Source organism: Palaemon carinicauda, chromosome 24, assembly GCF_036898095.1.
Source record: "Palaemon carinicauda isolate YSFRI2023 chromosome 24, ASM3689809v2, whole genome shotgun sequence".
NCBI lineage: Eukaryota > Metazoa > Arthropoda > Malacostraca > Decapoda > Palaemonidae > Palaemon > Palaemon carinicauda.
Genome location: NC_090748.1, coordinates 51,953,412 through 51,975,048, shown reverse-complemented (window position 1 = coordinate 51,975,048; position 21,637 = coordinate 51,953,412). Strand labels below are relative to the sequence as shown.

Sequence of the window (21,637 nt, the reverse complement as noted above, 5' to 3'; positions counted from 1 at the left end):
GGGCTGGCAACATGACTCAGTCTGGGGTCAGACGGAGGAGAGGAAGGACTGGAGGACACAGACTTCTCCAGCAGGATCTGCGGGGTACTTGCTACTGCCGGTTACTTAGATATAGGGGCAACTCCTAAAACAGCCCTACTAACCGCCTTCACCAAGGTATCGAACCACGAAGAGTCCTTCCCAAAGGACGGAAGGACGGGATCTCACTGGGGAGGCTGAGTGATGAAGATTGCCTCCTTGGAGATCATGGCTTCGGCACCTGAAAAGGAGGGGAGTGAAGTCGCTTACCTAAATGAATAGGCACCGGCATTGACTCTCGCTCTGGCTTGGAAGAGCGAGCGAGTTGGAGATCGAGAGCCTTGCCTTGTACAAGGTTGGAAAATGTTTTACGGAGGAGGGGTCGGGTTCCTCAGTCTCCTCTTCTTTTTGGTGGTAAGAACCGGAGTCATCTGCACCTGTGAGAAGTCCTGCTGTACTGGCAATGCCACTCCTGCAAGCCCTCTCATCCTCTTGATAGGGGAGACGAACATCTGAGGCGGAGGATCTCTGGACAGGGCCGGGAACATGACTTTGTCTGGGGTCAGACGGACGAGAGGAAGGACTGGATGACACCAACTTCTCCAGTGGGATCTGCAGAGTACTTGCTACCGCCGGTTACTTAGATCTTGGGTCCGCTCCTGAAACGGCCCTACTCACCGCCTTTACCAAGGCATCGAACCACGAAGAGTCCTTCCCAAGGGACAGAAGGGCGGGGATCTCAATAGGGAGGCTACGTGATGGAGACTGCCTCCTTGGAGATCAGGGCTTCAGCACCTGAAAAGGAAGGGAGTGAAGTCACGTACCTGGATGAATAGGCACCGGCATTGTCTCTCGATCTGGTTTGGATGAGCGAGTTGGAGAACGAACGGTGGCAGAACCCTTGACCATCTCTGCATCCTTAAGGTTGGCTGGGAAAGGAACCAGATGACCGATGTTAGCCGGAAATCTTGCTGGGCTACGATGTACCTGTACACGAAAGTGACGCATCAGCTGGACAGCGGGCACCTCGTTGCGAGCTGCAAGGAGGTTGCAAGCAGGAGAAGGGAAGCACACAGGATCTGTGCGAGTAGATCTCAGAAAGGGTCAGTTGTAGGTACACATCTGAGCAGGGTGCGCTGATCTGGAAGATATGGGCAAGCGTGTTTCACACATACGCGCTGGTACAGGATCACTTGTCGGATGTCTCCAAGGAGGCTCGTCATTGTAGCAGAGATCCATCATGCATAGGATGGTTGCGAGCAAAAGAATGGATGCACTACAGATGAGCAGGCTGATGACGAACACACGATGATGGAATGGACGCATGGTGGCGATCAGGTGGCGAGTGACGCATTGGGAAGCTCTCACGAGAGGAAGGAAGGTTCCAATCCCAACAACGATGATGGTCTTGTGGGCGAGAAGGGTGGACGCATACCGAATAACAATGGCAAGCAGGCTTCGCTATGGGAAGCGACATGGTCATCCGTACCGGAGGATTTTCCGAGGGCAAAGGGTCATCACTCATACTCATTCGACCTCCAGATGAGGCCGAACGAGCAGAGTCAGCGGGGCAGAACGAGCCGCCAGAGTAAGCAGTCAGGACTTCTTCGACCTCAAGGAAAACCCCAAGGGAGAAGAATCCCTTTTAAACTTTTTCTGTCCCCTACCATACTGCTCCTACTGGGAGGATGGCCACTCCCAACACTCTGCTCAGGGGATGTCTGAGTGCATAAGTGTCATCTACACTCAGGGAAGAGGGAATGAGGATCCGTCTCCTGTGCTGACATGAAGGTGGTGTCTCTCGATCTGGTTTCGATGTGCGAGTTGGAGAACGAATGGTAGCAGAACCCTGGACCATCTCTGCATCCTTCAGGTTGGCTGGGAAAGGAACCAGATGACCGATGTTAGCCGGAAATCTTGCTGGGCTACGATGTACCTGTACACGAAAGTGACGCATCAGCTGGACAGCGAGCACCTCGTTGCAAGCTGCAAGGAGGTTGCAAGCAGGAGAAGGGAAGCACACAGGATCTGTGCGAGTAGATCTCAGAAAGGGTCAGTTGTAGGTACACATCTGAGCAGGGCGCACTGATCTGGAAGATATGGGCAAGCGTGTTTCACACGTACTCGCTGGTACAGGATCACTTGTCGGATGTCTCCAAGGAGGCTCGTCATTGTAGCAGAGATCCATCATGCATAGGATGGTTGCGAGCAAAAGAATGGATGTACTACAGATGAGCAGGCTGATGACGAACACACGATGATGGAATGGACGCATGGTGGCGATCAGGTGGCGAGTGACGCATTGGGAAGCTCTCACGAGAGGGAGGAAGGTTCCAATCCCAACAACGATGATGGTCTTGTGGGCGAGAAGGGTGGACGCATACCGAATAACAATGGCAAGCAGGCTTCGCTATGGGAAGCGACATGGTCATCCGTACCGGAGGATTTTCCGAGGGCAAAGGGTCATCACTCATACTCATTCGACCTCCAGATGAGGCCGAACGAGCAGAGTCAGCGGGGCAGAACGAGATGCCAGAGTAAGTAGTCAGGACTTCTTCGACCTCAAGGATAACCTTAAGGGAGAAGAATCCCTTTTAAACTTTTTCTGTCTCCTACCATACTGCTCCTACTGGGAGGATGGCCACTCCCAACACTCTGCTCAGGGGATGTCTGAGTGCATAAGTGTCATCTACACTCCGGGAAGAGGGAATGAGGATCCGTCTCCTGTGCTGACATGAAGGTGGTGCAAGAGCGCCCTTCGATGCTAGGACAAATCTGCATCTTAGTAGTCCTCAACAATACAAATCAAACCAAAAATAGAAAAAGAAAACAAGTTGAGTTTATAGCCAGCAAAAGTGGAAAAACAAACTAGCTGAGAGTGTGAGCAGGGTAGTTGGTCTATCCCCCGCTAATTAGCGGTAGATTGTTTACCTCACATAAAATTTTCATGACTAGTTTTCTGACTACAGTAGAACTATATATCCGTAGTAAAGAGCAAATGGTTTGTATATGTGTAGGAACAATCAAAGTTTCACTTTATTTAGCCTAAATGAGAAAAAGGTCCTTTTAACAGCAAATTATTACTGAGAGCAAATACATTAGTAAACTTAAAAAAATTGAAAACAATTATAATAACGTATTAATGAAGACCTACATTTATAAGTTGCTGAGCAAAAGGTTCAAACTTGATAGTATTCAGATTATCATCCTCTTCAACATATTCATCCAGATAGAACCAATATGCAAGTTCTGTTATGAAACAAAGTGTAATGGGATCCCCCAACTCAGAGTCAGATGCATCCAACAGAAAGCGACTGGAGAAAATCAAGTTCAAAATACATTAGTTTTGTGAATTTTCATATAAATATTCAAATAAGAATAAGGTTAAGGTCATATGTATAATGATTAACATAAAAATAAGGTTAAGGTCATATGTATAATGATTAATATAAAAAAAATTTATTCTCTTTGCACTACCCAATAAACAAAAATACCATAATCAAGATAACAACAATAATAATAAAAAACATGAAACTTTCACAGAAAAAAACACATATTACAAGTTATATGTATCTTTTATAACCACCAACCTGAGTCCTTTACTAGGAATATGACTTTAGCAAACTTGGAACAGTCGTTAAAATCTAACAAGGCAGTTATACCTACCAATGGGTAGTGAGAAGCCCTACTCACCTGTCTGTCAGCCCTTTCATTAGGTAGCGGGGAGTTGTGAAATGGTTGAGGCGAGAGGTGTAACTTAAAGGACTCACATTTGTATAGTTAGGAAAAATATAGTTTTTAAAATTTGTGATTGTTTCTTACATTATCACAAACCAACAGCCATTAATAGAAGACTCATCCTTAGGATGGTGGAAGTCCCTATGAACCAAATTACTGTCGGGTTTAACTTACCCAAAAATTTTGAGAGCAGCTGATCCTGTATACGAGTGAAGGTAACTCCTACAAACCTCCTACTGGTCCATGCATAGATATGCCAAAAGCTTTAGATTAGGCCCATACCAAGATTAAAAGATACTTGGTCACAGGAGAACCTACTGTACATCCTTGTATGGGATATGATGTAAGAATATATTTGTACCTATAGCTATTATAAAAATGAAATTAAACATATTCCATCCATCATTCCCTTCACCTTGGAGGATAGGGAGATACTTCTTAATGATCCTGTTATAGAGGAAGGTTACTCAGTTATGATGTTCCCCTGCATCTGACATCAGGTCCAGCTCATAGTACATACATACATATACCAAGGCACTTCCCCCAATTTTGGGAGGTAGCCGGCATCAAACAAATGAAACAAAAAAGGGGACCTCTCCTCGCTACGTTCCTCCCAGCCTAACAAGGGACTCAACCGAGTTCGGCTGGTACTGCTAGGGTGCCACAGCCCACCCTCCCCTGTTATCCACCACAGATGAAGCTTCATAACGCTGAATCCCCTACTGCTGCTACCTCTGCGGTCATCCAAGGCACCGGAGGAAGCGGCAGGGCCTACCGGAACTGTGTCACAATCGCTCGCCATTCATTCCTATTCCTAGCACGCTCTCTTGCCTCTCTCACATCTACCCTCCTATCACCCAGAGCTTTCTTCACTCCATCCATCCACCCAAACCTTGGCCTTCCTCTTGTACTCCTCCCATCATCTCTTGCATTCATCACCTTCTTTAGAAGACAGCCATTTTCCATTCTCTCAACATGGCCAACCCACCTCAACACATTCATATCCAATCTAGCTGCTAACTCATTTCTTACACCCGTTCTCACCCTCACTACTTTATTCCTAACCCTATCTACTCGAGATACACCAGCCATACTCCTTAGACACTTAATCTCAAACACATTCAATTTCTGTCTCTCCGTCACTTTCATTCCCCACAACTCCGATCCATACATCACAGTTGGTACAATCACTTTCTCATACAGAACTCTCTTTACATTCATACCCAACCCTCTATTTTTTAACTACTCCCTTAACTGCCCCCAACACTTTGCATCCTTCATTCACTCTCTGACGTACATCTGCTTCCACTTCACCATTTACTGACCCCAAGTACTTAAAACTGATCCACCTCCTCAAGTAACTCTCCATTCAACGTGACATTCAACCTCGCACCACCTTCCCTTCTCGTACATCTTATAACCTTACTCTTACCCACATTAACTCTCAACTTCCTTCTCTCACACACCCTTCCAAATTCTGTCACTAATCGGCCAAGCTTCTCTTCTGCGTCTGCAACCAGTACAGTATCATCCGCAAACAACAACTGATTTACCTCCCATTCATGGTCATTCTCATCTACCAGTTTCAATCCTCGTCCAAGCACTCAAGCATTCACCTCTCTCACCACTCCATCAACATACAAGTTAAACAACCACGGTGACATCACACATCCCTGTTTCAGCCCCACTCTCACCGGAAACCAATCGCTCACTTCATTTCCTATCCTAACACATGCTTTACTACCTTTGTAGAAACTTTTCACTACTTGCAACAACCTTCCACCAACTCCATATAACCTCATCACATTCCACATTCCTTACCTATCGACTCTATCATACGCTTTCTCCAGATCCATAACCGCTTTACCTTTTGCTAAATATTTCTCGCATACCTGCCTAACTGTAAAAATTGGATTCATACAACCCCTACCTCTTCTAAAACCACCCTGTACTTCTAAGATTGCATTCTCTTTTTTATCCTTAATACTATTAATCAATACTCTACCATACACTTTTCCAACTACACTCAACAAATTAATACCCCTTGAATTACAAAACTCATGCACATTTCCCTAACCCTTATATAGTGGTACAATACAAGCACAAACCCAATCTACTGGTACCATTGACAACACAAAATGACAAATTTGTATTTTTCCTAACTATACAAACCTTAGCTATTTACATGGGGTAATTACTTCGGCGTAGCTGAATGACGAGCCATAAAAGTTCTAACGAGGGTTTACTACCCCGCCGCTAGTTAGCGGGGTGTAGGGAGGGGTAGCTAGCAAACACCCCCCCCCACACACACACACCGGTGAATGCTTCACTTTACTTAGAGGTAGGACTTATCTTGGGGGACAGGGCTGGCGGGCACATATGTGTAAATAGCTAAGGTTTGTATAGTTAGGAAAAATACAAATTATCTATGAATTTGTCATTTGTTCCGTAACTGAAATACAAACCACGCTATTTACATGGGGTGACTTAACCCTTAGGAAGGGCGGTAAGTCCCCTGCCATACTGGCTTTGGCTTGCCCGGGGACCCCAAATTCGTGTGTGTAGGTACTCAAGAAGTAAGGGGTCCCTGCTCCTCGCTGGCAGCTGTGAAACTGCTGCGGCGTACGTAAGCTGTGTGTGAAGGTGAGAAGTGACTCGTCCTAGGAAGTTGACCTGGAGTTCTTCAGATGGAAATCTAGGCTAGGACTCTCCCAATACCACCTCATCAGGGTATGGGGACATGAGAGTATTACATCTTAATACTAGGAACACAAGGGAGCATGGTTTACCTGCAGTGGTTGAGGTCAGCTGTGCAGAGAACCCAGGATGCTGCTTTCTCCAAGGGAGGAGAGGATGAAGAAAAGAATAAGGGCCAGGCAGATCTTTTCATTCACGCAGACTAAAACCGGGCAACAATGCCCTCAACCTTCTGCTACTTGTCCAATAAGGAGCCTGAGGTTAGACCAGCTATTGTGCAGCCACCACAGGGCCGATAGAGAACGTATCGAGCCTCCTGTGTGTCATGTCTTGCAGGTAGTGGGCCGTGAAGGTGGTCTGACGCTTCCACACCCCAGCTTGAAGGATCTGTGTCACTGAAAAGTTCTTCTTGAAGGCCAGGGACGTAGCTACGCCCCTGACGTCATGCGCTCTAGGGCGACGTGACGGAGGAAGGTCAGGATTCAAGGCCAGATGTATCACCTTGCGAATCCAGGCCGAGATGGTATTCCTGGTGACCCTCCTCTTCGTCTCCCTGGTGCTCACGGACAAGGGTCGCACCTGGGGACGAACTGCAGCTGTTCTTTTAAGATACAACCTCAGACTCCTAACTGGGCACAGTAGGAGATGGTCTGGGTCATCTGTTACAGAACGGAGACTCGAGACCCGGAAGGAATCGAACCTTGGGTCGGGCACTCCCGGGTTCTGAGTCTTGGCAACAAACTCAGGGACGAAGCTGAACGTTACCTCCCCCCATCCCCTTGAATGAGAGACGTCGTACGAGAGACCATGTAGCTCACTGACTCGCTTGGCCGAGGCCAAAGCTAGCAGGAAAACCATCTTCCAGGTAAAGTGGCGATCAGAAGCCTGGCGTAATGGTTCGTAGGGAGGTCTCTTCAGAGACCTGAGGACTCGAACCACGTTCCATGGAGGAGGTCTCACTTCCGACTGAGGGCAGGTAAGTTCATAACTCCGTATGAGAAGGGAAAGTTCCAGCGAGGAAGAAATGTCGATTCCTTTAAGCCTGAAGGCAAGACTTAAGGCTGAGCGATAGCCTTTCACTGCCGAGACTGAAAGGCGCATTTCCTCCCGCAGATCAACGAGGAACTCTGCTATTGCTGGCATAGTGGCATCGAGGGGAGAGATACCCCTTCCACGACACCAACCAAGAAAACTCACCACTTCGCCTGGTAGACTCCTGCGGATGACTTGCGCAGGTGGCCAGACATCCTGTTCGCAACTTGTTGCGAAAATCCTCTCTCTGTGAGGAGATGCTGGATAGTCTCCAGGCGTGAAGCCGAAGCGAAGCCACGGCTTTGTGGTAGATGTTGGAGTGTGGTTGTTTGAGTAGCTCGTGACGTGGAGGGAGCTCCCTCAGAACCTCCGTGAGGAGTTGCAGAAGGTCTGGGAACCATTCTGCGTAATGCCATAGCGGAGCTATCAGGGTCATCGAGAGATTGACCGATATTCTGGTCTTGTTGAGTACCCTCCTCATCAGACAGAACGGGGGAAAGGTGTACACATCGACGTTGTCCCACCGTTGTTGGAAAGCATCCTGCCAGAGAGCCTTGGGGTGCGGGACCGGGAAACAGTACAGCGGGAGCTTGTAATTCAGCGCTGTAGCGAACAGGTCCACAGTCGGGGAACCTCACAAAGTCAGGACTTTGTTGGCTATCTGAGGATCCAAAGACCACTTGGTACTCACTATCTGCGTCGCTCTGCTCAGACTGTCGGCGAGCACATTCCTTTTGCCTGAAATGAAGCGAGCCGCTATTGAGATCGAGTGGACTTCGGACCATCTCAGGATCTCTACTGCAAGATGGGATAGCTATTCTGAAAAGGTACCTCCCTGCTTGTTGATATAAGCTACCACTTGTGGTGTTGCCGCTGATCACCATCACAGAGTGACAAGCCAGGACTTGGTGGAACTTCTGAAGTGCCAGGAACACGGCCTTCATTTCTAGCAGGTTTATGTGAAGGTACTTTTCTGATTCTGACCACAGGCCTGAGGTCCTGTGGTTCAGAACGTGGGCCCCCCACCCTTTGTTTGATGCGTCCGAGAACAGCATCAAATCCGGGGGGGGGGACAAGAAGATCCACTCCCTTTCGTAGGTTCTCGTCTGCCACCCACCAATGAAGGTCCGTCCGTTCCGCAGGACCCATAGGGATCAAAGTGTCCGGGGAGTCGTGGCCTTGACTCCACCGGGACTTGAGTCGCCACTGGAGGGATCTCATTCTGAGGCGACCGTTGGAAACGAGGTGGGTCAGGGAGGAGAGGTGGCCGAGGAGACGAAGCCACGATTGGGCTGGGAGTTCTTCTCGATTGAGGAAAGGTCTCGCGACGTTCCTCAGCCTTGCTATCCTGTCGTCTGATGGGAAGGCTTTGTGGAGATTGGTGTCTATGACCATACCTAGATATACCAGTTTCTGAGAGGGCTGCAGGGAGGACTTCTCGAGATTTACCATGATCCCTAGATCCTGGCAAACTTCGAGGAGCTTGTCTCCGTGGCGAAGAAGGGTTGCCTCCGAGTCCGCTAGGATCAGCCAGTCGTCCAGATAACGAAGGAGACGAATGCCGATCCTGTGAGCCCACGAAGAGATGAGGGTGAATACTCTGGTGAACACCTGAGGGGCTATGGAGAGACCGAAGCAGAGCACCTTGAACTGGTAGATCTTGTTGTCTAGGCAGAATCTTAGGTACTTCCTTGAAGATGGATGGATTGGGATCTGGAAGTATGCGCCCTTCAGGTCCAGTGTACACATGAAGTCTTGTGACAAACCCGTTCAGGGTTGAGAGGTCGATGGCTGGTCTCCAGCCTCCAGACGCCTTTTGCACAAGAAAGAGTCGACTGCAGAAGCCTGGGAACCCATCTACGACCTCCTGGAGAGCGTCCTTCTTCAACATGGTCTGGACTTCTGCCCGAAGGGCTTGCCCTTTTGCCGATCCCATGGCAAAAGAGCTCAACGACACTGGATTCGCTGTCAGGGGAAGTAGAGAGGCTGTGAACGGGACGCGATAACCTAGAGTGATCACGGAGATCGTCCAGGCATCTGCCCCGAGTTGCTGCCACCTTGTCGCGCAACTTTGTAGGCATCCCCCCACTGGTGGACATGCAGGGGGATTGCCAACCCTAGCGTTTATGGCCTCGGCTGTTACCTCTAGGGTTCTTGCCTCCCCTGGAGGACTTCTTGCTCCTTCTGCTCTTGGCAGGAAAGGGCTTAGACACCTTCGGCTTCGCTGCAGTAGTCTTCTTCGTGTCCTTAGCTGGACGGGGCTGTTGGGCCGCTGGAGGTTTGTAGGGCCTCGATGTCAGGGCCCTATGGATGAGGGAATCCTGGTTGGACTTCCTCCACCTCTCAGCAGTGAGCTCCACGTCCTTAAGCTCAAACAAACTCTTACCGAACACGGAGGAGTGTCTGAGCCTGCTAACCTCCAAACTGGGAACCTTCTGGTGGAACCTCTCGGCCACAGCGTCCCGACGTTTGAGAATCGTATTGGCCCACAACCTCAAGACTTGGTGGGCCAGAAACTCAATGGTCCGTGTGCCCGAGAGTAAGAAAGCCTCCAGCGCCTTCCTGGTGCTTTCTTTGGAGAGGTCCTCGGACCGCACCAGGATGCCCAGAGACCCCAGCCAGATGTCGAGCCATGAAGTTGCCTACATGGCACACTTGGTGACCTTCTCCTGGCTCATGATCTCAGTGGCTGAGAAGGACATGTGCCAGTTGGAGAGTCTCTCAAGAGGGACTCCCCCTGTGAGTTCTTCCACAGAGTGGTATAACGGAAGACTCAGACAAGACTCCTCAAGGATCTCGAAGTACCTCCTCTGATGGACTCGAGGAGGCGGGAGGAGCTTGTTACCGGCACTCGATCTGCTGGAGGAGGCAAGCTCAGAGAGCTGGCCCTCGACCTTGTCCCTGGCACTCTTCATCCCCTGAGACCAGGGCAAAGCTGCACTGGCCCTAAAGGGTTTCTGGGTGCCATAGACGCGGTCCAGGACCGTGTCCTTACCTTCACGAGGGGGAATCTCAGGGTCTGGGATCCCGTTGAGGTTCCTCATGAGGGTCAGGACTTGCCAGAAAGCGTGTTCTGACTCCTGGTGCTCTCCTCCTGAAGGACTGGCAGCAAAGTCTCCCGTCCCCAGTGGCTCCTCCTGGGGGGACACGTGGACATCCTCGGCGGCTCTAGATGGTTCCTGCCTGATCCTTGCAGACGATTTGGGAATCATCTTAAGAGTCCTTAGGCTCCCTCCTGGGAGGGATACAGGACTCGAGCAACGAAGGGGGCAGGCTCTTTTCCACCCCTGGACGAGAAGACTTCTCAGGGAGAGGCCGCGCTTCCCCCATTGGTGCGATGGGGGAATGGTCCGGCTCATCCAACTCTCCTGAGGATGGGTAATCCTCGTCCGCAGGGGAGGGAGAGAAAGTCTGGGGGGGAGAAGGAGCCTTGCGCAAGGACCTGCGAGGAGACAATATAGGCCTTGGAGGAGTTTCCACGGGAGAGAATCCTCTCTTCCTCTTCAGGGGGGAGGAAGCTGCCGCTGGTTTGTGACCCCGGTCAGAGAGGGCGGGCTTAATCGCCTGCATAAGAGCTCTTGACTAGGGTGCCGAACCAGGACTGCTGGCTGACAGTCGCACTGTCAGACACTCCCTCTGGAGGGAAGGGGATCGTACGATCCCTAGGAGGAGTCGACAAATGCGGGTTCGCATGTGGGGCTGAAAGGAAAGAGTCCCTAGACCTGTCCGGGAACAGCCCCTCCTCCGGCGAGCGCGCTGGTCTGCCCTTGCAGGGAGGGGAACGAGACGAAGACCTGTCCGGCTGGCGGCGCTCGCGCTGGGGGTCGGGTGACGGGCCCTGGTCAGGGTCGCGCGCGAAAGGCTCGCGGGACACAGGAATCTCGCGCTCGCGCGGGCGCGCATCAGCGTGGTCGAGGGCAGGCGCGGTGGCGCGCAGGCGAGGACACAGGAGCGAGGGAGCGATGGCGCGCTCGCGTGGGCGCGGGAGCGCGCAGCAGCTGGAGCGGGCGCGTGAGCGCGGGCACGCGTAGGAGATGGCGAGGGCGTGTGGCGCACAGGAGCCGGAACGGGAGGCGGCCGGAACGGGAGGCGGCCGGAACGGGAGGCGGCCGGACCCGAGGGCGCGCAGCATCCTCATGCGGCCCCGGAGGGCGCCTGAGCGCATTTCCAGGAGAACCAGGCGAGGGCGCGTGAGCGCTGGTACAGGATCGCGTGAGGCAGGGATGGCGCGTTGGCGCGGAGGTTGGCGCTGGTCCGACAGGACCGGCATGCTCGCCTGTGGGCGCGCTGGCGATCGTGGGCGCGCATGGCGCGCACCAGTATATGGCCGCACTGGGGTGCGCTGCTGCGGCGGCCGCGCAGGGCGCGCGGTTGGATGAGGACGCACAGGTGTGAGCTGGAGGGTTGCGTTAGGCGCCTTGATGACAGGAACAAGGCGCGCAACCGGAGCGTCGTGCACGGCTGAAGCGCTTGCAGGATCATGCTGTCTGGAAGGAGAGCCTAGGGGCGGCGATAAGTGCCCGTGCGCTAGCTTGGGAAGCCTCCTGGGCGACGCGCTGAGATGTTCAAGCGCGTTGGCGAGCGCGTGAGCGCTGGATCTGGAACCGGGCGTGGGCGCATGTCGCGCGTCTCTCCAGACGGGCTAAGCGAGTCCAGAGGAACCGGTGGGTGCCTGAGCGCCAGCGAAGGAACCTCTTGGACTGCGCGCGACGAGGCAGGAACCGGGGGCCGCTCGGGCGCCAGTGGGCGCGTGAGCGCAGGTGGGCGCGTGAGCGCAGGTGGGCGCTGGGGCGCTGTAACAGGAACTGCTGGAGGGCGCCGGGGTGCAGAAGGGCGTGGGCACGCAGGGGAACCCTGGCGCGTGGCAGGAACGGTGGCGCGCACGCGCGTGGGTGAGCGCCGTGGCGCTAAGTCAGGAACGGCGGCAACAGCAGGCACAGCGACGACGGCAGCAGGAGGGCGAACAGGAAGAACCTGGCGCTTGAGGGCGAGAGGCGCGGTTTTGCGCTCAAGACCCTTCAGCCCCGAAGGGCCCGGAGACTGCGCAGCGGCAGGAGACTGGTCACTGTGTCCCGAAGGACGACCATCATCCGAAGGTGATCGCGAACGATCCCCGGAGAGGTTTAGGGTGGTAGCTGGCAGGATCGGTGAACGGCGAGTCATCTCCTCCGCAGAGGACTGTGGCGACGACTAGCCTAAGAGGCGCCTCCTAACCCCCTTGTGAGGTGAAGGAAGGCCTCTACGGCGAAGGGGAGGACGAGCCTTCTGCCTTATACGCCCACGAGGGCCCATGGGATCAGCAAGCTGACCATCAAGGGGCCTCCAAAGAGGAGTCTCTGTAAGTGAACTCCCCCGAGGGGGAGAATCACCGACAGGAGAGACCGTGGGACTTAAATCCTCCCTCGAAGGGTGTTCGGATGGGGAATCTAAGCCGTAAGCTACCTCAGCCACAGGTACGGGGGTTTGACTTGACCCACGAGATGACTCCATCACAACAACGTCAACCACAGACAGAGGATCTATCCCTGCTGTAGTTGGCGATTGTTTGACGGCTGCACCAAGTTTGATCATGTCAAACAGGGCTTCCTTGAAGGGCGAACCCTGCAGCCCCAAGGAAGCCCAAAGCTGAAACAAATCATGATTAGACATCAAATCCTCCTCCGGGGGAGGAGAGGCAGCCGCCTCGCTATGGGAGGCAACTACCTCTCCCGCACCCCGGGATCGGTCAACAGCAAAGCGGTCTACGCTACCACTCGCCGGCCTCTCGGAAGAGACCGCTCTAGGGGGAGCTTCGGAGGAGGAAAGGGCAACGGAAGAAGAAGTCCTGGAATTTTCTCTCTTCAGAGAAGCCTCTGAAGGAGAAAGATCCCTTTTGGCCTTCTTCTTCTGGCGCCGGGCAAACCTCTCCCACTGGGAGGTAGACCACTCCCTACATTCAATACATACATTATCACTATCACACCGCTGGCCCCTACAGTGAGGACATAAGGTGTGGGGATCGGTGTCGACCGCCGACATAAAGGTCCCACAAGGGCGGCCGGGAAGTCCAGGGCAAGTACGCATTGGTAGTAGAGGCCAACTTCAAGCACACTGAAAAAGAGAAAGCAAAAACAGATTAATATGGCAGTCAAAGCGAGGGAGAGCGCAGACAGGTTTGTTCTCTTCCCGAGCCAAAAGTAAAGTGAAGCATTCACCGGTGTGTGTGAGGGGGGGGGGGGTACCTAGCTACCCCTCCCTACTCCCCGCTAACTAGCGGCGGGGTAGTAAACCCTCGTTAAAACTTTTATGGCTAGTCATTCAGCTACGCCGAAGTAATTCCCCCATGTAAATAGCGTGGTTTGTATTTCAGTTACGGAACAAACACATATTAAACAATCTCACCAACCATTCAAGTACAGTCACACCCACTTCCTTCAACATCTCAGCTTTCACACCATCCATACCAGATGCTTTTCCTACTCTCGTTTCATCTAGTGCTCTCCTCACTTTCTCTCGTATTCTCTCTCTCATTCTCATCTCCCATCACCGGCACCTCAACACCTGCAACAGCAATTATATCTGCCTCCCTATTATCCTCAACATTCAGTAAACTTTCAAAATATTCCGCCCACCTTTTCCTTGCCTCCTCTCCTTTTAACAACCTTCCATTTCCATCTTTCACTGTCTCTTCAACTCTTGAACCAGCATTCCTTACTCTCTTCACTTCTTTCCAAAACTTCTTATTCTCTTTATATGAATGACCCAATCCCTGACCCCACCTCAGGTCAGCTGCCCTCTTTGCCTCACTTACCTTGAGCTTTACTTCCACATTTTTCTCTCTGTATCTTTCATACTTCTCTACACTATTACTCTGCAGCCATTCTTCAAAAGCCCTCTTTTTCTCCACTTTTACCTTCACTCCTTCATTCCACTATTCACTGCCCTTCCTCCTTCCTCATGCTGCCTCCAACAAACTTCTTGCCACACACATCACTTGCAATCCCAACAAAATTTTCTTTTACTAACTTCCACTCCTCCTCTAAATTACCAGTTTCTCTTACTTTCACTTCGTCATATGCCATTTTCAACCTTTCTTGATATTTACTTTTTACCCCCGGTTTTATTGGCTCTTCAACCCTCACTAGCTCCCTTTTTCATCCACTTACTCTATTCCAGCAGTCTTTTGCTACAACTAATTTTCCTTCCACCAAAAAATTATCAGTCATACCGTTAGCCATACCCCTAAACACGTGCACGTCTTTCAATCTTCCAAACATTCTTTTAGTTATCAACACATAATCCATTAACGTCCTTTCTACCACTCTTCCGTTTGCCACTCTTACCCATGTATACTTGTTTTTATCTTTCTTTTTGAAAAAGCTAGAACTTATCACCATCTCTTGCTCAACACACATATCTACCAGTCTCTCACCACTCTCATTTTTAACTTGTACACCATACTTCCCAATGACACCTTCTACCTCTCCAGCACCCACTTTAGCATTTAAGTCACCCATGACAACTACATAATTCCTTCTACCCAGTTCTTCTACTCACCTAGTTAATTAATTCCAGAACTTATTCGGCTCTTCTTCACTTTTCTCACAACCTGGCCCATACGCACTGACAAAAGCTCAACATTCCCTACCCAACCTAACCCTTACCCACATTAACCTAGCTGATATCTCCTTCCATTCCACTACTTTACCTATCCTCCATTCACTCAGCAATAAAGCCACACCTTCTCTTGCTCTTCCCCTTTCAATCCCAGACACTCTACCAGACATTTTCACCAAACATCACTTCACCTTTCCCTTTTATCTTTGTCTCAAACAAAATCAATATATCCATCCTTCTATTCCTAAACATACTTTCAATCTCACATCTTTTACTCTCTATCATACTACATCCACGCACATTCAAACATCCCAAAACTAGAGTGCGGGGAGCAGTCACTCTCCCCCCAGCTCATAGTGACCATGACTATTGTAACCCAAAAGAGGGGGGAAGAAAGAAGAGTAAAACGCTAGAACTTCATGCTCGGCGATGCATTTGGTTTCAAAAGAGAGCTAGGCTAGCTACATAACCTTTTGAGCTGCCACCACTGGAACAAGGACATAGGTACCCAAGGCCTTATATGTGTATTCCCTCATTTAGTTGGTGGTAAAGGACTTTTATCTTAATACCTGAGCCACTGACAGGTTTTTCCTTAGTGCTAAGGAGGACTTGGTATCTTTAACTTTGTGAGCACTTGCCTGAGTTTGACCTACTAACTCCTCTCTGGTCTCACAAAATGGGAAAGAAACATGTGTTCTTAAATATTTTTTGCTTTATCCTCCTAGTCTGGCATTTTGTAGGTAGTAGGTTGGCCAGGGCACCAGCTGCCCGTTGGGATACTACCGCTAGAGAGTTATAGGGTCCTTTAAATGGCCAGAGAGTACTACATTGGATCCTTCTCTATTGCTCCAGTTCACTTTCCCTTTGCCAACACATACGCCTAATAGTCTGGCATATTCTTTACAGATTCTACTCTGTCCTCATACACCTGACAACACTGAGATTACTAAACAATTCTTCTTCACCCAAGGGGTTAACTACTACTCTATAATTGGTCAGTGGCCACTTTCTTCTTGGTAAGGGTAGAGGAGACTCTTCAGCTATGGTAAGCAACTCTTCTAGGAGAAGGACACTCCAAAATCAAACCATTGTTCTCTGTCTTGGGTACTGCCATAGCCTCTGTACCATGGCCTTCCATTGTCTTGGGTTAGAGTTATCTTGCTTGAGGGTACACTCGGGCACACTATTCTATCTTATTTCTGTTCCTCTTGTTTTGTTTTATGTTTTTATAGTTTATATAGAAAATATTTATTTTAATATTGTTACTGTTCTTAAAATATTAATTTTTCTTTTTTTCCTTTCCTCACTGGGCTATTTTACCTGTTGGAGCCCCTGGGCTTATAGCATCCTGCTTTTCCAACTAGAGTTGTAGCTTAGCAAGTAATAATAATAATAATAATAATAATAATAATAATAATAATAATAATAATAATAATATTAAAACAGTCTTTGGTGCTCAGCTCTGAAGCACTAAGTCCCTTAAGATGGCACCATGGAACTCTTGCAGGACAGAAAACGGATTTTGAGCAAAGCGAAAAATCTATTTTTGGGTGAGATAGCCATGTCGTCCTAATGGGAGGTTCCTTCAGTCGCTTCCTAGGGTATATTTGACTACAGTGATATTCCCAGAAAATTAAACTGAAGATCTCCAGAATTCTAACTTCTGGCGCGAATATCCCTAAAGTTTCCTTTTAGGATACAGTGAGCCCTCGCTACTTCGCGGTTCGACCATCGCGGATTCAACACTTCGCAGATTTTTTTCATAACCCATATATATAAACATATCGCAGATTTTCCGGAAATTTCAAAAATACCGCGATATATGAAGACCCCAAATACGATATTTCGTTACCTGTAATTCCATTAATACTGTAATTAGTAATATCTGCTCTTACTGATTGTTCATTGCATTACATATGACATATAATTCAGTACAGAAAGAAATAAAACACGAAAAGAGAATGTGATCATACGATAATTCAGTATACAGTACGTAGTAAAATTAAATCGAACATGAAACGCAAATCAGATGCAGTCATACCGTATTAGAATGGAGTAAGGCTGCTGATGGCTACTACTGTACTACAAATGTAATGGATGTGCATCTTTTCCATGAATCTTTTGTATGTATACGTACGTAGTACTGCATCCAATAATATACTTTGTTGCAAAAATCACATCTCGAATAAACGTACAGAGAGAGAGAGAGAGAGAGAGAGAGAGAGAGAGAGAGAGAGAGAGAGAGAGAGAGAGAGAGAGAGAGAGAGAGAGATTGACACACATAGAATGAGAAATGAAACAAAAACAGTGATGAGAGAGAGAGAGAGAGAGAGAGAGAGAGAGAGAGAGAGAGAGAGAGAGAGAGAGAGAGAGATCCAATAAAACACACAATAGGGCAAGAAACAAAAACAGTGATGAGAGAGAGAGACATATCCTACAACAAAACAAGCGTAAAATAGCGTACGTAAAGCTGTACCCTACGTACCTTGTACTTTGAATTGGTAACTACTACGTAGCATATAAGACGGATTGTGATTGGTTCAAGCGCTGATAGATGACGAATCAGAACCCAAGTTTTGTAATCTAGCCTGTGATTGGTGTTTTGACCGCTTCTCCAACCTCCAGCATCTTTTCGTGGCCACTTCGTTCGCCGCTCTCTCGCCGGGTAGATGCTGCTATGTTATTGTGAACTTTAATCTGTGCTGTGCGCGACTGTTTTAAGTTGAACTTTTTGTTGAACTTTCTGTTAAACCCTACTGTACAATGGCTCCCAAGCGTTCTGCTTCTACTAAGGCTGGTAGTGAGCCTAAAGGCCACCGAAAGATGATGACGATTGCTGATTGATTGATTGATTGATTGAAAGTTTTCTGGCATCCTGACATCTAAGGTCATTGACGCCGATACCATTTACTGTATATGAAAATTAAAAGAGAATTCGATTAAAACCATAAAAATTAAGAAGTCATTAAAATAGTTAAATAGTTTTCAGAAGACCTGCTTCTGAAATAAATCTAAAAATTCCGCTCGCATAGTAAGACACATCATGTCCAAGAATCTTGGCAAGGATAAACCTGCCATCCTCACCTTGAGCCTCAAACAGATATCTATTTCTTAAGTTAGTAAAATTAGGGCATTCGGTCAACAAATGCCTCACTGTTAAAGGTACAAAGCAGTCCTCGCAATACGGTTGGTGTTGGCCCTTCAGCAGAAACTCGTGTGTCAACCGTGTGTGACCAATACGGAGACGACAAAGAGTCGTCTCCCATTTTCGGGGAATCATGTTATACCTCCAAGGTGATATGATATTTGTTACTTCCCTCATTTTATTGCCGTCTTGACTGTCCCAGTGCTGTTGCCATTTATCACAAACCAATTTCTTGATGTAAGGTAGGAGATCGTTACATGGAATGGGATACCTCCTTGGTAACAACTCGGATGCCGCATTCTTCGCCAGTAAATCTGCCTTCTCATTCCCAGACACACCTACATGTGCTGGAACCCAACAAAATCGAACAGTTATACCTTTCCGTCCAATAATAAAAAGCCATTCTAAAATCTTTAAAACTAGAGGGTTACTAGAATTAAAAACTTCTAAAGCTTGAAGAACACTCCTTGCATCACTAAAAATTGTAAAATTACCCTCCTTTTCCAAAGCTATTTTCTCAATAGCGGTTAATATGCCATACAGTTCGGCAGTAAATATGGAAGCTGTTAGAGGAAGTGCACCTCTACAATTAAAATCATTACTATGTACTCCAAATCCAACGCCAGCATCAGATTTGGAGCCATCAGTATATATAAAAGTCGATCCCCTATGTTCTTCGACATGTTCCATAAAAAGAGACCTGGATTCTAAGTCAGTCATATTCTTCTTAACTCCAATAAAGTATTTACAAAATGATATGTCAGGTAATTTCCATGGAGGCGTTGATGATACCTTGAATGGAAGTACCTTATTTCTAATTATATCCAGACTATTTAAAAATCGTTTCACCCGAAAGCCATAAGGTTGAGGAGATTTTGGGTGCAACTCAAAGTATGATGCGTGTCTTACAAGGCTTGCAGTCTGAAAGGCTAGAGAGCTAGGGAGTCTTTGCAATCTAAACCAATACCGAAGAATGGAAGACATTCGGTAAAGGTCTAGAGGTAACTCTCCAGCATCAACAAGGAGACTTGGGATAGGCGAGGTTTTAAAAGCTCCAGTAGATAATCTAATACCTGCATGATGTATCGAGTCTAATATTTTTAACCGGCTTGGGGTGGCTGAAGAATATACCTCACAACCATAACTAATTTTGGAAAAAATCAAGGCCTTGTATAATTTTAAAATAGTATTGCGGTCTGCCCCCCATGATGTATGGGACAATACTTTTAAGATATTCAGAGCTTCAACACATTTAGCTTTTAGCGCTTTTAGGTGAGAAACCCATGTAAGTCTACAGTCAAATATCAAACCTAAAAATTTGGTTTCCGATACACATGGTATCCGTTGACCTTTAATGTATATATCCGGGTCTGGATGTACTCCCCGGATACGACAAAAATGGACAATGGTAGTTTTACTTGTCGAGAACTTAAATCCATTCATGTCAGCCCACTGGATAATTTTATCAATAGAGAGTTGGATTTTTCTCTCAACCATTGCCATTCTAGTGCCAGCAAATGATATTGAGAGATCATCCACAAATAGTGTTGAGAGAACATCCTGGGGAATGGCTGAGGATATCCCATTAATTGCTAGTGCAAAAAGGGTTACACTCAGCACACTACCCTGAGGAACTCCTTCTTCCTGGCACTTACTCTCTGATAGAGTTTCCCCCACTCTCACTTGAAAAACTCTACGTGAAAGAAATGCCTGAATAAATAGTGGCAGCTCTCCTCTCAATCCCAATTCATGAATGGTTTTAAGAATACCATATCTCCATGTGGTATCATATGCCTTTTCAAGGTCAAAAAATACTGTAACATGGTGCTGTTTGGAAGCAAAGGCTTCACAAATAGAAGACTCAAGTCGTATCAACACATCAGTCGTTGAGTGCATTTTTCGGAATCCACATTGTATCGGTGATAAAATACCTTTCTTTTCAAGGTACCATATCAGCCTTGCACTGACCATCTTCTCCATGATTTTACATAAACAAGATGTCAATGCAATAGGACGATAGTTTGCTGCTAAAAACTTGTCTTTACCGGGTTTTAAAAAGGCTAAAATAATGGCTAGTTCCCAAACACTTGGGTAGCTATGATCATGCCATATTCTATTAATAATGCTTAAAATAAATAGCTTTGTATTAAAATGTACATGTTTAATCATTGCATATGGAATTCCATCGGGTCCAGGGGCTGTATCGTTGCAATGAGCAAGTGCGGAATCAAATTCTCTTTCAGTGAAAGGAGAATTATACGACTCTTCCCTTCTTGTTGCAAAATTTAAAATTTTCTTTTCTTCAGTGCTCCTATACTGGTGACCAGGGGCTCCTTCACACTTGCTGGATACATTTGAAAAATGATTAGCCAGGGCATTGCTAACTTCATTTGCTTCAGTTACATACTGGCAATTCACCCTCAACACTGGTGGTGGGTTGGGGGTGAATTTGCCAGCTATCTTTTTTACTTTCCTCCACACAGAAGATGGTGGTGTTCTACTGTTAATAGAGGAAACAAAAGACATCCATGACTGGCGCCTTGCTTCTTTCATGGCACGACGGAACTGTGCTCTACATTTCTTGTACATTATTAAATTCTCATCAGTTCTGCGTCTACGCAATCGTGTTAGAGATCTTCTTGTGGCTCTGTGGAGTGCAGTTAGTTCTGAAGACCACCACGGGACTGGTCGTCGTTTGAATAACCCTGTTGTTTTGGGAATTGAATTGACTCCTGCTGTATGAAGAGTTCCATTCAGTAGGTCTATGGCATCATCAACACTTTCAAACTGTTCTGCTCTCCCTTCGATTTCACTTAGCTCACAAAATTTAACCCAGTCTGCCTTGTCTAGATTCCAACGTGGCGATCTTTGCAAAGGCGGACCCTTGTTGGTGTTTATAATGATTGGTGCATGATCACTAGTATGCCAATCATCTAATGTCCTCCAATCAAAATCAAGAAGGCAGTTAGAGCTTGCAATTGAAAGGTCAATGCATGACAAAGTACCTGTCTGAACATGGAAGTGTGTGGGCTCTCCTGTATTAAGGAGTCCCACATCCTCATTCTCCACAATTGATGAGATAATATTGCCCCTTGTGTTGGCCAAAACATCACCCCATAAAGGATGTCTACCATTCATATCTCCCAGTAAGAGAAAAGGTTGAGGGAGTTGTTGAATGACCTCTGCTAAATCATCATATAAAATATTATCATTTGGAGGTAAGTACAGAGAGCATATTGTATATTTTCTCCCTATATCAATTTGTACAACAACTGCCTGCAGGGTTGTACGTATAGACATGGGTATTTGGGGAACATCTCGACGAATGTACATGAGACTTCCGCCATGGCTCCCTGCTTGTTGATTATATGGTGTTCTATAGCCAACATACTCTCGAGGGCTAGGAGTGTT

At 48.0% G+C, this 21,637-nt stretch overlaps 1 protein-coding gene across 1 annotated transcript in view; it reads right to left on the bottom strand.

The window, feature by feature from the left end:
* LOC137617846 (m7GpppN-mRNA hydrolase-like) overlaps positions 1-21,637 on the bottom strand; it is a 301,637-nt gene that overhangs the window by 156,288 nt on the left and 123,712 nt on the right. The window contains exon 2 of the mRNA XM_068347791.1: positions 3,173-3,332. Within this exon, the coding sequence (XP_068203892.1) occupies positions 3,173-3,332 (160 nt within the window). The remainder of the gene's footprint in view (positions 1-3,172; positions 3,333-21,637) is intronic.